Genomic DNA, 16,825 nt, shown 5'->3' with positions numbered 1-16,825 from the left:
AGATAAAGGAGTGTGTAAGAGTGTTATTGCACTCTCCAGCAAATATGTTCACTGATATTCTAGATCTGAGAGTTTTCACAGTAGTAAAAGTAATAATAAAATCCATGACTTCGAACCTTTCTTTAATTAAACACGACTTTAAATGATAGTTTTTTAGGCTTCTGTGTTGTAATATTACACATGTCTATTCATAAATGTAATAATGATATTTTATTTTTTTATTGAAAAAACAAACAATTTTTAGAGGAACTTATAAGAGTGTGTGTGTGTGTGTTTCTTATAGCAAAGCCACATCGGGCTATCTGCTCAGTCCACCGAGGGGAATCGAACCCCTGATTTTAGCGTTGTAAATCCGGAGACATGAACTCATAAGAAGCAGTTGGAAGTTACCATTAATGCAGTACAGCAAATGCTTTACATATATATAGCTTGTTTCTTGTAGGTTAAAATAGTGTTAAACTAATTCATTCTCAAGATTCTAAGTAAACACCTGGTGGAATCATCGCAGGGATTTTGTTTATAAAGGAACTAACTACTAAATGTCAAATTGGACTAATCTAAATTTGTTATAACTTAAAGTTATAATCAAAGTTGAACAACTCACCTCAATTGAACCCATGGCACTAACGTTTGCAATGTACACTTTAGTCACTTCTCTGAGTTACAAGAGAAATATTATTCGTGTAGAAAGCTTATCAGATGTCATTAATGTCAGTTATTACTCCGTAAGAGGAATTATTAGCTAATTTGCTTAAACTAGCAACTATATTCCCATACATCAGTTCCAGTTTACTTACATATATCTATGCATTTCTATAAAAGGTCATTCTTTCACAACGAGACTGCTAGCCAAGCTAACTTAAATTTTATATTGTATTTTTTGTTTGTTTGTTTCTTTTGAATTTCGCACAAAGCTACTCGAGGGCTATCTGTGCTAGCCGTCCCTAATTTAGCAGTGTAAGACTAGAGGGAAGGCATCTAGTCATCACCACCCACCGCCAACTCTTGGGTTACTCTTTTACAAACGAATAGTGGGTCTGACCATCACATTATAACGCCCCCACGGCTGAAAGGGCGAGCATGTTTGGCACAACTGGGATGCGAACCCGCGACCCTCAGATTACGAGTCGCACGCCTTAACACGCTTGGCTATGCTTATATTGTAAAAGAGACATCATGTTTATACAAAAGTATAAGTCACTTATAAAAGACACCGTATTGCCAAGTGGTTAAGGCACTCGACTCGTACTTTGATGGTCGCGGGTTCGAATCCCCATCACGCCAAACACGTTCCCCCTTTCAGCCGTGTGGGCGTTATAATATATCGGTCAAACCAACTAGTCATTGGTAAAAGAGTAGCCCAAGAGTTAGCGGTGGGTGGTAACGACTGGCTTACCTTCCATCTAGTCTTAAAGTGCGAAATTTGGGACGGCTATCGCAGATAACTTTCGTTATCTTTCGTGTAAGGTCATTACTTTCACAACAAGTAATTTACATTAAGATCGGTTGTAGTTTGTTATTCTTTCAAAAAAAACCTTTTACATTTGATCCACCATGCTGATCAACATATGTTTAAAAAATCCGAACAAACTGTCTTCTACATATCAAATTTGTTTTTACTTACTTAATTTGGTATTCAATAAAACATTTAGAAATATCACCATATTTTCGAAATATGACGTTTTCATAGAGCAAACTTTCACCAGAGTAAATAATTTGGCATATCTCGGGTTTCTGTGCAGTTATCTTGAAAAAAAAACTAGTTTATGATTAGCCGACGCAAGAGGGCTACTGCTAAATGTGGTGATAAGCTTCCACACTGGCAACTAATCGAGCGTATCTACTGAAAAAAATCTCAGACTGTTCCAGTGCTATAATAATATATAATACATATTCAGCGACGTAGCTCACTCTAGTGGCACAGGATAAAAATAACATACACAGTATCACTGAACTTTCAACGTAATTGGGCCCGGCATGGCCAAGCGTGTTAAGGCGTGCGACTCCTAATCTGAGGGTCGCGGTTTCGCATCCCCGTCGCGCCATACATGCTCGCCCTTTTAGCCGTGGGGGCGTTATAATGTGACGGTCAATCCCACTATTCGTTGGTAAAAGAGAAGCCCAAGAGTTGGCGGTGGGTGGTGATGACTAGCTGCCTTCCCTCTAGTCTTACACTGCCAAATTAGGAACGGCTAGTACAGATAGCCCTCGAGTAGCTTTGTGCGAAATTCAAAAACAAATCAACGTAATTTTTTTTTATCGGAAAACCTGTCAGTTAGTTTCAAACAACTTTTCACGATATCTTTTTGTGTAAGTAAATAACGAAACCATTACACTACAGCTTTGTTGTTGAGGTTAAAACATGAGCAGTTAAACCAAATATTTGTTTTTTTAAATACATTCAGGTATTTGAATAACATGACACGTTGACTATTTTAGTTATAAGGTAATAACTGGAAAATAGCAAACTTTATTCATATTTCAAAGTTGACCGACCAGTCAGTCTATAAGAGTATTTATTATATATATATTAGTGAAATTAAATAAATACATCTAAATGAAGTTAAATAAGTAAACAAAATCATGAGGAAGGATTGCGTTAGAAACAGTTAATCCCAACCTCTGATTAATTATATTATAACCATAATCTTTTAAGCTTAAACAAAACACGTGAAAATTAAACAAAATACGCTGCATTTTTTTAAAAGGTCTTAAGGTAAAAGCTACAACGTGGGATTATAAAATATATCCTATGTTTTGGAGGTGACATATATGTATGATTGAGATCTGATATTGTCTTCACTAAGAAAAAAAAGAAATAAATTTGTATTTTTTAATAATACTAGAAAACGTGCCACATTGTTATCATGCATAGTAATGTTTTGTTACAGGAACCTCACTGTTTCGTTTCTGTAATGTAGGTAATATTTTATATTATATTTATGTAAACGATTTTCATAGAGGAAGAGACAGGCTGTAGAGGTCGCCTTCTATTAGCATATAGTGTAAAAATAGCTTTGTAAACGTATAGCCAACAGCGTATTTTTTTCTCAGAATCATGGATGTTGAAAAGACAAATGTTTATAAATTACAACCTCTGCAATAACTCTTCAGGGTAGAACAAGTTCGATATCTTTGTATGTCGCTCTCTGTTGCTGGCTATAACAAAACCTGAATCACAAGAATTTTGCATTGACACACCCGTACACACATTCACACATTTATTCACACAGAGAAGCACGTAAGTAAGTTTTCTATAACTTTATACAATAGAATCCAAGATGGAGCAGTTGGCGGCAAAATCTGGTTATCAAGTACGGTTTCACTGGAATCTTTTATACTGTCTGAAAAATTGATCGTTTTTCTTTCTTCCTTTGAAATACAACACGAATAATACACCACCTGTCAATATCTAGAAAATACCCATGTATCCACATGAAGTTTTCTGAATTATGTGTCATCGCATAAAGATACAATATATATCATTCTCTTTTGTAGGATACAATATCTTGTAATGTACTTGGAAGTTTAATAATAATAATAAGAAGAAACTGTTGGAAGAGACTAAATTTTCATCAGTTGCAAGTTCAATAAAAAACAGTGTTTTATATGGAAGAGATGAAATGGAAAACTTTTAGAGCGTTTTCTTAAAATAGAGCCACATGGGGTTGGTTATCTGCTATGCTTACCGAGGGAATTGAGCCCCTAAATTAGGGACGGCTAATTTTACAGTGTAAAACTAGAGAGAAGGCAGTCAGTTATCACCACCCAACGCTAACTCTTGGGCTACTCTTCTACCAACGAATAGTGGGATTGACTGTACGTTATAACGCCTCCACGGCTGAAAGGGCAACCATGTTTGGTGTGAAGGCGATTCGAACCCACGACCCTCTGATTAGAAGTCGAATGCCTTAACCACCTGGCCGTGCCGGGCTTCCTTTAAGCTAAAACAAGCTCGGCTCCAAATATTTAATTATAGACTTTGATTCTGGTTCCACATGGCACTTTGGTTTTAAATTTTATTCTCAGGCTTGAAACTGTTAATATGGTATAAGAAACGAGAAACATAAGGATACTTTAGACTGAGATCGTGTTCTTGACGATTACATTTACAAACCATAGCAAATATTCATTAAAATCGAGTTGAGTCATAACTCTTTAAACAGCTTTAATAACGCTTTAAATAATAAGGACAATTTTTCCACGTATCCATTTCAGTATATGATTATGTAGTTTCCATGTGAGGTTCGAACCATTTTTAAAGATGTGATTCGAAATACATAGTTTTATGTATTCAAGTTTGATTTATATGGTAATTCTACTAATATATTCGCCTTTTAATCTTCAACAATTATTAAACGATAGTTCGAGTTCTATTACGACACATAAAAAAACATAAAGAAAATGATAGCTTAAAATTATCATTGTTGTATCCATGAAAGTCACGTGTGTTTAAATGCATAACGCTTTAGAATTTTCAACACAAAATGATATTTCTCATTCCAAAAATTTATGTTTTTGTAATATCAATAATTTTTCACTTTCAAACCATCACCCTCGTCTAAAACTTAAAACAGTTACACATTTATTGAATGATTTAATAAAGTTAGATTCCGTAAGTTAATACTTATAATGTATCTAGTATTTCCGTTTAAAAGGAAATATAAAGTAAACCAATGAAAACTTAACAACTTTTATTTATATTTTAAAATGCAGAATATGTAATCACTGTTATTGTTCATAGTATTAAAGTATGTAATGATGCAAGTGCTTGTAAAAAATGTATGGCCTATAATAATGTGAATGATTATAACTGATTCTTTATTTTTACAATGACATGTAAAATAGTTATAAATAATTTTCAGAAGACACAGTTGAAACGTTCTTAATTTTATCAATCACCAAAAAAACATTTTTTATCCATTATTTTTTCTTTATATTTACAGAATACACTGGATCAGCCAACAGTTTTCTACAGTGGCCAGGTGGAGCTAGTGTGCTTTTTGTTGTTTTTAGTTATTTGCTGAATGCGTTTATGATCTACAAACTGGGTTGATTATAAGGACCGAATTAGTAGTAAGAGTAGGTAGATTGGGTGGGTTGAAATGATATAAGAGTGAAACTACAATGGACTGAAAGTGCTGCTTAGTTGTTATTTTCACAATATATTGTGATAGACTTGCCTGTAAACTGTTTTACATCATTTACTGGATATGTCGGTGCTTTGCTGCTAAAGGAAGACGATACAAGATTGGCAATGAAACGGCGAATTTTGTAACAACAAATAAACTTCGCTTTAACAAACCAAATCTTTATTTAGTGTAACCTGATCTTTTGGAAAAGTACAGTAATGGCATAAACCTTTGAAGACTGGAAAACAAGACATATTTCTTCGTCAATGTGGAATGTAAAGTGTGAAGTTTTGTGACAATTAACTGTACTGCATATATAAAGGATAGTGATAAGTGTGTTGTAATACTTTGTTTTTCTGTGTTGTGTTAGGTCGTTTCATATGAAATGGTCAACTTTCGTAGTTAAGATAAGGATAAGTTGGATACTACTCAGTATTGACGAGAGGGCTGTTTTTCATTTGCCTGTCATGCCAAGTTATATTGTTATTATTATAACTTTGTTGCACATCTTTTAAAACCTTTTTCTTACTTTCCTTTTTGAAAATGGCCATAACGTCAAATAACTGGGAACCAGGACTGGAAAGGCCAACTTGAGATGACTGATGGTGTTTTTTGTACTTACCTGTTAGTCTTCCTGGCGAGTTAGGAAAATTACAGTTACGCTACAGAAAGTCCTTTACAACTTGAATTACTGTAGTTTTTCTCTTAACGTTCTAGACTGTATGTAATACAATGATTTTATGCTATTTATGTGTTTTTTAAACTTTGTTTTGTTTTACCTTAATTTCCTTTTATGAATTTTACTAAATTTACTTTCAACTTTTTACCGGATGTTTGGCGCAGATATCTTAGCTGCTTTGTGCCATAAAACACTAAATCAACCAATCAACCAAGCCAAGTTATATTATAAATGTTTTATGTTTCTTTGAAACCCTATACAAGATGATGTATTTAAAACAATTGAGACAACTTTTTATGAGTTCAAATTGGAAAAAAGAAATGCAGTCGAGGCTGCTTAAAACATCAGTTTGTCGTTTGGCTACTTTTCAACGGACTATTCGCCATTGGTGCCGGAAATTTTGTTCTGAAGAAATGAACCCCGAGAATGAACCCCGAGAAAGGCTTCAATCTATTGTGAATGAAGAAAGATAAAAAGCTGTTGTGGAAGTTAATCTACAAACGACAGTTTAGGCACTTGCAGCAGAAGTTTCCAGTGCACTTGTTTCTCGTCACCTGGCTGTAATCGAGAAGGTTAGAAAAACTGGACAAATGGGTACCGCATGAATTGACGTAAGTGCAGAAACTGTGATGAGAAGTAAAGCCTATACTAGAACCGGAAAAGATAAGGACAATGATTAGATGCAGGTGAATCTCCAAAACATGATATGAAACTGACTTTACACCCAAAAAAAGATTATGGTGGTCTGCAGAGGGAATTATCCATTACTTCTTTCTGCAAGCGGGTGAAACAATTACATTACTATCTTACTATCAACAAATTGATAAAATGCATCGAAAATTAGCCACAAAACAACCATCATTGGTAAACAGCTGTGGACCGATTCTGTTGAAAGATAACGCCAGACCTCACAAATTACGATTTCAAAATTGAGAGAATTTTGAAAATTGAAATTCCAAAATATGACATTTTGGAACATCCACCATACCCAACTGGCCTATCTCCAGCCTTTTCCAGCACTTGGGGCTGTTTTTTTGGAACAAAACATTTAAGAATCAGAAGACTATTGTCTAAGCCTTTGAAGAGCTTATTGTCTCTAAAACAACGGAGGTTTATAGAGATGGAATATATTTACAAGATCCCATAGGGAGAAAACTGTTGCACCAAATGGAGCATATGTTGTTTAATAAAATTGATGTTTGTTAAGAATTTAGCGTTTTAATTTTTACTTATATAATCGGCCATTTCATATGAAACGAACTAATATATTAACGAGTAAACATCCATTTTACGTTACGTCGCAAGAGACTGAAATAGAAGCATTGCTTGGTTCAGTCTACATTTTATGTATTGAACATTTTCATTGGTGGTTTGGAGTTAAAGCTGTCATACGAGTTTTGAGACTCATTACACTTAACGCGTCAGTTATCTTCAAACATTTCCTGTACCTAATTCTAAACTGCTTATGTATAATTTAAATTACATTTCTAATACCAAATAAGTATCATAAATGTTTGTAACTTCCGATTATATCCAGAAATTAAAATCGTATTACAATTGATGGATCTAATTTATGTGGTTAATTCATAAAACAAACAGAATTAATGGATTTCAAGAATTATAAAACAAAAATAGTTTGAAGATTCGTTAGAATTAAAGCTATATAATCAGTGTATTCGCTCTTATTTCTTCTTTTTTGTCCATAGCTTTTAATTCACAAACTAAATTCAGTATTATTTCTCTAGCAATATTTCAAACTTTTAATTATATTATTTTTTACTTTTCTTAATCTTTTCAGCGAAAATCGTTACTTACTTCTCAGTTGCTGGAACATTAAACATTCCTGCTAGTTTCAGTGTGAGGTTCGTTTCAGTTTAGCTTTAATTTGCGATGTCTCAGCAGCATATATAAGGTTTTGGTTTTGTTTGAATATCGCGCAAAGTTACTCGAGGGCTATCTGTGGTAGCTGTTCCTAATTTAGCAGCATAAGACTAAAGGGAAGGCAGCTAGTCATCACCACCCACCGCCAACTCTTGGGCTACTCTTTTCCCAACGAATAAGGGAATAGGCCGTCACATTATAGCGTCCTCACAACTGAAAGAACGAGAATGTTTGATGCGAAGGGGATTCGAACCCGCAACCCTCGGATAACGAGTTGAACAAGTATGAGGACTACTATCCTAAAATTTCTGTTTCGATACCCTTGATTGTCAGAGCACAGATAACCTATTCTGTATATTTCCGCTAAACAACAAACAGCTCAAACTTAATTAACTTAATGAAAACTAAGGTGGAATATTAGTAACTATAAACACTTAAATTTAATATTTTTCTTGTGTAATATTATGACAGTGTTATATAAGAAAAACGGTTATAAGTATCGCAACGTTGATTATATTACTTAATATATGTATGTGAAAACTATACAGAAATAACAAGCAAATCACGAAATAGTAAGTAATGGCGTCATTTAGTATATATTTTACATGTCTTTAATGTTTCAAAATTTCTAATAAAGATAAAAATCTTGGTAACAAAAAATTCTCAGAGATTGAGGAGTTAACACACTAGTTTCGTTTTAAAACTTATAATCACAGCGTTTACTTACAATGGTTGTTAAGCGTAAGTCAACAGAAAACTTTTTGATGAAATGTTCTACATTAAAAAATGATCAATAATGAACAAAAATGAAATTGGATTAAATGCTAGAAATATATGATTAGTTTTAGCATTAAAATTAGATAAAATAATTTAACGCGATGTTTCAAATGAGAAGGATGAACAATGACGATAACAATATATACAAAATTTCATCACTGATGATGAAGACAAGGAAATCATATCCTCAAGTGATGCTGAAACGATGGTGTTGCAGGCCTATAGGTTATGAAGTGAAGCAAGGCCGATGTAGTAACACTTGTTTTTAAAGCCATAAATAAACACGAATGGTTTTTGAATTATGCTTTGATAGTTCCAATAAAAGACGTATTTTAAAAGTTCTAATTCACACTTGTAAAAAAACAAAGGAAAGGTTTTTTTATTACCATTTATGTGCAGTAGTTACCAGGAAAAATTTCTAGATTGATGTGTTTCACAAATATAGACGAAGCAGAATTTTATATATTAAATTTACGTATTAATTGTTGTCAAAATAATCACTACTTTTAAGAACTTTCACAAGTTCATTGATGTATTTTTTCATTCAAATATTGCCTACACGAGGGCTATCTGCGCTAAACGTCCCTAAGTTAGCAGTGTAAGACTAGAGAAAAGGCAGCTAGTCATCACCACCCACCACCAACTCTTGGGCTACTCTTTTACCAACGAACAGTGAGATTGATCGTCACATTATAACGTCCCCACGACTGAAAGGGCGAGCATGTTTGGTGCGACGGGGATTCGAACTCGCCATCTTCAGATTATGAGTCGAGTGCCTTAGCTATCTGGCCATGTCGGGCCTCAAACTTATTAGCAATATAAAGATATTTCTTTATAAAAAAACAAAATTTTCAAACTTTGATGCACAATCGAATCTCCTATAATTGATATGGGAGGTTTGCGAGTTAGATTTCCTTTAATTATTATTAATGCTTAACCTTTAAGCGGTTAGTCATCATTCACGTCACTACAAAGTCTATGTTAGACACAGAATATGAACATGATTGTAGGGAAGTATTTGTCCAATATATTTAAAGCCAAATACTCCAGTTTATAACTGTATACCTTATATACTCATTTAATTCATTTATCATGTATGTTCATAGATAACATTATGTTGGAATTCCTGAATTTTTTTTATATCTGATTTGTAGTTTAAGTAAAAACTTTCATCAAGCTATGCAAACGACGGCTATTTTGCAGAACGTAGTTCGATTTACACCTAGACTTAAAAGCTTTAACTTTCCACAGAAGTTCATGAATACCCTTGTCCTCTTTGGAATAAGGAATGTGGAAGAACATAGTCGAGATGGATTCTTCCCGTTCCACATCGTGCGTTGCAATGTGTCATTTTAGTACAAACTTTTACTGGAATGTATCCCTTAAGTGCAATCCTTTAACCTTATCACTGCTGGTGATAACCGTACGTTAAGTACTCGCCAAACAAATGGAATTGGTTCATCTTCCTTGGATAATGTTATTTTTAAAGGCAGTAATGTAATGTTTCAGAAATACGATAAGAAAAATTATTAAGTATTAGGATCTTTAATGTTCGTTTCTAAAACAATGCTTTAGAAAGGCAAAACTTACAAAAACATTTTAATTGAAGTCTATTTTGAAAACAATTACGCCTGGTTAAGGTTTATGTACATAAAATTCACATTAAAGTAACTGTTTAAATGCTGAAATCTGTTGAAATTTTGGAAAATAAATAAACCTAAACATGATTCCAAAAAACAAGTTAACTGTAAATGCTTCATAGACTCGTCTGGCTCTTATCGTCCATCCCAACTTATGAGTTCTTGAAAATCTTTTCAAGCGGTTATTAGTGGGAGATGAAAGCTATGTCTAAAATACAGTTTTTGTTACACATCCTGATTTTTATCCACAATAGACAAATTGAGAAGAATTGGAAAAAACAACAGCACCCATTTGCATTTAACTTGTTGTTTTTTTTTTTATAACACTTAAGTTTCAACTGAAACATGCTACTATAACAACAACATTTTTCTAAACTTTGTCCACCGAGGGGAAGTGGAGTCAGAATTATATCGTTATAAGTTCGTAAACGTACAACTAACGTATCGGGGAATTTAATTTACCTAATACTAAACCACGCTATAAGGCGTGTTATTTAATTCGTTATGGGATTTTAGAATTGACCTTTTAAACACACGACATGAAATCAACATACGTTCAGATTTGCTTAATATTTTGCTTTACGAAGCCAGAAACAAGAAAAACAAATAGGCAACGATGAAAGGCATTTTTATGTCAGTAGAATAAACTGAGATGAATTGTTCTAGATGAAGTGCGTTTTCGTGTTTTCTTTTACCAAAGCCACATCGGGCTATCTGCTGAGTCCACCGAGGGGAATCGAACCCTTGATTTTAGCGTTGCTGTTCTGCATAAAAGTACACAGTTATGATATTTATACACGTATTTTTCTTTCGTAAAATATTTAGTTTTACAATTAAAGCAAGAGGTTTGTTTCAAATTAAGCACAAAGCTACACAATGGGTTATCTGTGCTCTGCACACCACTGGTATCGAAAACCGCATTCTAGCGGTGTGAGTCCGCAGACACACCATTGTGCCACTAGAGGGGGGGCGACAAACGTAGAGGAAAATATGTTTAAGTTCGTGCTTAGCACAAATTACATATATTTATATATATTACTTTTGAAGTTCATTCTCTCAAGACACTTCCTGATTTATTAACGAATGCATTTGGCTCATTGTGAGGCTTAATTAGAATGGATGTGACAAATGTCAAAAACCAGAAAGCTCTAGCTATAAAGGGCGCTGAATCTTTTGTTTTTTACCACTCAGAAGACTCATTTCGACCTGTCTGATCTTTGAAGGACTTTATCTGTAGTAATTATTTATAGATCCTAAAGAACCTTACATATTTTAAAATTTTCTTTACTTTATGTTACAAAAGAATATTATAATTTACGATGCTATTTTAATACTTTCAAACCTTTTAACACTTCCATTAAACAAAAATACCATTCTTGCAACAGACGACTAGAGAGGATCAAAATAATCAAATAATATTTGTCTTTTTTACCAAGTCATTGTGAAAATTTATTGTCATAATAATCACTAAATCTGTGGTTAAAAACGAGCACAAAAAAATTGCAATGAGTTAATTGAACAGTGCACGGTGCTCAAGTTTATAAATCATGTTTTTTTAAATAATTAATGCAATGCAAGTATACATTAAAAAATCTAGAAATAATTTCACACTTTTTTAGTTTAAATTTTATTTCGGATACGACTAATATAAATAGGTGAAGTGATAGTCTATAGTTTTGGAATAATTATCCTGTTGGCATCAGGTAATAAGGGCAAAATATGTCTGAAATTATGTAATACCATTACTTTTATATAACAAGTACTATGATTGAAGAAACTACTAAGTATCAAAACATATCAAATTCGATGGTCATGTTTTTTTGTTTTCTACCTAAATAAAAAACATGACAAAAGACACATTTGAAAGAACGTCGTCAATAGAAGAAGATATTAAAGCTTCAGAATAAACATGATGAAAAAGGGTCTACTCAACAATATAAATAACTTCTTACTTTAAACTGATGAGGACTTTATAATAATCTGATTGAATAAACAAACTATGTATTTGAGTTTGGTTACTATACTACAAGCCTTTATTGACTCTTTCTGAGTACATAAGATAGTGTGCATAAAAGTAGTTCTATATCTAAGTAATGTCGAATGAAATATATATTGCACCAAACTATTTATTCGTATCAACTAAAGCCTTATTGATACATAGTGCTGTGTACGTTCCACTTCTTCCTTCTGCAACTTTTACAACTGATTTAAGAATAACTCAGCTATTTTCATCTTCTTTATCTGGTGTTTTCTGTTGCTTCGCAATTTCGACGAGTGTTACAATATATTTATATATATATATAGTATTTAGCATTTAATTTTGTTATCGAAATAAGTAAGTTTTTGGTTTTCATTTATTCATTTGAGAAAACACTTTATTGTCACTAATAACATGGTACAATTTTGTGTTTTTTATACAAACGGCTACCTTTGCTCTGCCCAACGCTGGTATTGAAACCAAACTTTTAGCGTTATAAAATCACAGACTTACTGATAAGCCACTAGAAGGAAATCAAGTAATTATAAATGTTCTAAAACAAATATACACTTTTTTGAGTATTCGACTGGTTTGTTTTGGTATTTTGTATTTCAGTTTCTATGCACACACGTGTATATATATATATATTATTTTTCACAACTTCACGTATGCGTATGCATAAAAAAACAGACGTTTTAAGCAAAGTAGCAACACAATACACAAAAGGTATGAGCGGTATTCCATCCAGTCTCTACAGAGACTAATATAAATAGGTTAATATTTTATTATATCAGACAATAACACATACAAAAGTATTTTCTCTCTTTTAAATATTCTTATTCACACAAGTTACACTATTATTCGATCGCTTTGTTTTGGTACTTTGTATTTCAGTTTCTATGCGTAAATGTGTATATAAATATACAAAGGTTTAAGCTAGCATGTCACAATCTCTTTCTCTACATATTATTACACATATATATATATATATGTATAGATGTAATTTGTGTGTATGTTAAAGAGCTAAAGATGCTTGGAATCCATAACAAATAGCTATGAATAAACATAAAAATAAGTTATATACATCAAACAGAAGTTTCTTTTAACATATAGCTTAACATCTATCACAGTTAGAAAGTTAGATAATCTAAATTATTTTCAATTACACGGGATTTTTGAAAGTGAATAGTAAAACTGGCATGAAGGTTTTAAACATTTAGATAGAACATTTTTTTGGCACAATATTAACATTAAGCTTGTGTAATAAAAAATATTGATTAGAAAGTCATTGAGTTCTATGGAGTTTTTGCCTTTGAAAGTCTTGTACTTAATAGAAAAAAGAACTATTTACTTAAGTATGCACTTAGTAATGAGAAAAACACTCTTCAGATCGTTAGATTGAATCAGTTGTGGTGGATATAAACACACACACAGCTGTGGATTATAAGAAAAGTTAGTTCTGTTAATGTAATTAATCATCTTTTCCGGTTTAAATAGAAAATTGTATTCACATCTGACAGAAATATTTTTAAATTTAAGCTATTACAAATTTTTTGTATATATCGTTTTCCTTATTTTCTTTTCTTAAATTCAAAATCAAATTTAATGCATTTATGCTGTGTAAAAGAGTTAATGGGTTTCATGGAATGAATTTAATGGATTTTTTTTTTAATGTTCACACTAGATAAAGCCAAGCGTCATCGGATATTTATATAACACTATTATGAGGAAGTGTAAAAGGATATAAACATGAGAGCTAAAATCTTCATATTTTATGATTAAACTTAAGAAAACTATTACATTTGTTTGTTATTTTTTCCAAAACAAATAAAGAAAGAAAAACAAATAAGTATTTATTCCGAACCTGTAGAACTTTGCATCGCAAGTTTCAAACTAAAATTACTCAAAAATGTTTGAGTGAAATCTCACATTCAGGGATTAATAAAGCAATAATTCTTACTTCCTCTCTCTTAGTTTTATACTTTCAGTTATTGTTTTATCAACTATTGTTATTCTTTAACAATGATCAAGAGAACACGTTTTAGAAACTTAGTTTTAAATTCAACATAGTAAACCCTATGAGATTTTGCCCACTTATTAAAAACTTACAAGAAGTTAGAAGCTCTTAACTTATTGCTAACTTTCTTTTTGTCTAGGAATAAATAGCTAATTTTAGGATGAGTCTGTTGAATATTTTCTTGTTTACCTATAGCATAATAGGCAAAGAGATTCACTTGTTGTAACTGAGCCATAAAAAATGCAGCTAAGTCAAGTACCTAAGGGCTACTAAAGCGTAAGCTAAGATACATTAAATTCTGCAGGCAATTTGTTTTAAGAAACGGATGCAAGTAAAAGAAATAGCCCATACGTCAATTACTAGTATGTTTATAACATAGATGTTCTCAAAAGTTTCTCAAAAGAGAAAAAAAAGCTGTACGATATTTTTATATTTTCCACCTTCTATTTTTTAAGTTTAAGTAAACAAAATTATGATGAAATTCTTATTTATAAAGAAGGATATTTGATAACATACTAGAACGCTGGAGTTAAATTCATGCAACCATATTTCGGCATTTAACAAGGAAAACTAACTTATAATTTAATTAAAAAATGTTATTGTTACAACCAGAGTTGCAAGAATGGAAATATGAAAAGGAGATTCTTTCTGGTTGTTTTCAAATGAGTGACTTACTAGAATTCACTGTGTCAAGTGCACTTGAACGTGAAATAGATGAGATCAAGACTTATAGTTTTATACTGTTAGAAACTAAGAAAACCAAATCACAAACCAATCAAATCTTTCTTTCAACAGTGGTATTTAATAGTCGGTTCCAACACCATATCTATCGCTGCTCTTAAATTGACGGATAGTAGTCGGAGGTATCGAACGGTATGTAAGTCCTAATCAAATATGTATTAACATTTAAATAGATGAAATCATACGAAATTTTGTTTAGGAGAAGTGTAGTGTCACTTAAAGGTTAAGATCAGACATTGTGGTAAAAAATACTGTTTGGTTTGAATTTCGCGCAAAGCTACACGAAGGCTATCTGCGCTAGCCGTTCCTAATTTAGCAGTGTAACACTAGAGGGAAGAGAGCTAGTCATTACCACCCACTGCCAGCTGTTTAGCTACTCTTTTACCAATGAATAATGGGATTGAACGTAACTTTATAACGCCCCCACAGATGAAAGGGCAAGCATTTTTGGTGTGACGTGAATTCGAACCTGAGACCCTGGGATTACGAGTCGAGTGCCTTAACCACCTGACCAACTACTAATCTCACAAGTAACCTCGCTATATAGATCACAACCAAGAAGTAACTCGAAAATTAACCTAATTTTGTATAATAAACTGACAACAACTACTGAATTTCGTAAACTAATAAATTAAGACTTAAGAGCGATAATAATTATAATTAATTTAATCTTTAGTTAGTTGTATACACTCGTTTTTAACGTTGTATCAGTCATATCTCACAAAGTTCAATAATTCTTAAGTCCTCAAATGTAAAGACAAAATAAATACATACACATTAAAACCATTTTTTAAACCATAACATTTTATTAAAATAGCTTTAATGAAATTGTGAGAAGGTCATTACTTATAAAATAACAGTCCTTCTAAAGATCTATACAGTTTACTACACACGAAATCTAAATATCTTAATAAACGTTCACGTACTGGTAGTAATAAACATACGCCAAGGAAAACTATTTGAACAATATAAGCCTCTTTAGCATACTATTTATATAATTATTAAGAAGTTCCACCATCCTTAGAAAAAACGTACGCACTGTAAGAAGATCTATCTAATTATCCCAAATAACATAAAATTAACATTTAATATTATCTTCTTAAACAAACAAAACACAAGTTTCACATAAAATAGTGTTATCGTGGAGAATAGAATGTGAATACTTTGTTGTGAGGGCTTTATGTTATACATCATTGAGATGATTTTGTGTAGCACATTTTGGTATGAAAAGCCAATTATTGAGTTTATTAAAAATTAACGTTGGAGCAGTTTAATTAAATTATAGTGGATTGTTATTATAATTGTTTACCTAAGGATATGAAATGACTCAACGTCAAATACTGAAACTGTGGTTTCTGTGACTAGCTATTTTCCATATAATTGATAAGTTTAGGTAGAAATTAGGTTTTAGTTCTTGCAACAGGTTAAGCCCTTTACCTTCAAATATAAACTGAAAACATTTCTTTATTCTTGCATGTATTTCTAGCCGAACAAGTTAATTGTCACATAATATCGTATTGAAAACAATTTAGTTTACATAACAGTTTAAAGAAAATTTCACTTTTAAAAAATTTAGTTCTAAAACATCTCAGGATAGTCTCATTTCTCACTATAAGAAGCTACTGTTATAACGTTACTTTGCACACTATTTTTTTATTTTAATATCGTACGTTTGTGTGTGTGTGTGCGTTTTTTCTTATAGCAAAGCCACATCAGGCTATCTGCTGAGTCCACCGAGGGGAATCAAACCCCTGATTTTAGCGTTTTAAGTCTGTAGACTTACCAGCGGAGGACATCTTAATATGGAGGAAAGAAATTGCACAAATAGGCTTAGGTCTACGCTTTACTTAGGGTACTCGAAACGCATGCGCCAAATTGGTTAAATAGCTAAACAAGGTAAAACAGCAAATGGTTAGAATACTATTGAGCTTCTGCTTTCTTTTTATTGAATAAATATAAATATCATGAATACATTTCTTC

At 32.3% G+C, this 16,825-nt stretch overlaps 1 protein-coding gene across 1 annotated transcript in view; it reads left to right on the top strand.

Moving 5' to 3' along the window:
* The window catches only part of LOC143258594 (uncharacterized), a 127,471-nt gene extending 120,099 nt beyond the window's left edge, over positions 1-7,372 (top strand). The window contains exon 4 of the mRNA XM_076517781.1: positions 4,947-7,372. Coding sequence (XP_076373896.1) covers positions 4,947-5,056 — 110 coding nt within the window. The 3' untranslated portion in view covers positions 5,057-7,372. The remainder of the gene's footprint in view (positions 1-4,946) is intronic.
* Positions 7,373-16,825: the final 9,453 nt, after the last annotated feature.

The sequence above is a fragment of the Tachypleus tridentatus genome, chromosome 8 (genome assembly GCF_004210375.1).
Source record: "Tachypleus tridentatus isolate NWPU-2018 chromosome 8, ASM421037v1, whole genome shotgun sequence".
NCBI lineage: Eukaryota > Metazoa > Arthropoda > Merostomata > Xiphosura > Limulidae > Tachypleus > Tachypleus tridentatus.
The sequence above is the reverse complement of the archived record's forward strand: the minus strand, read 5'-3'. Positions and strand labels throughout refer to the sequence as shown.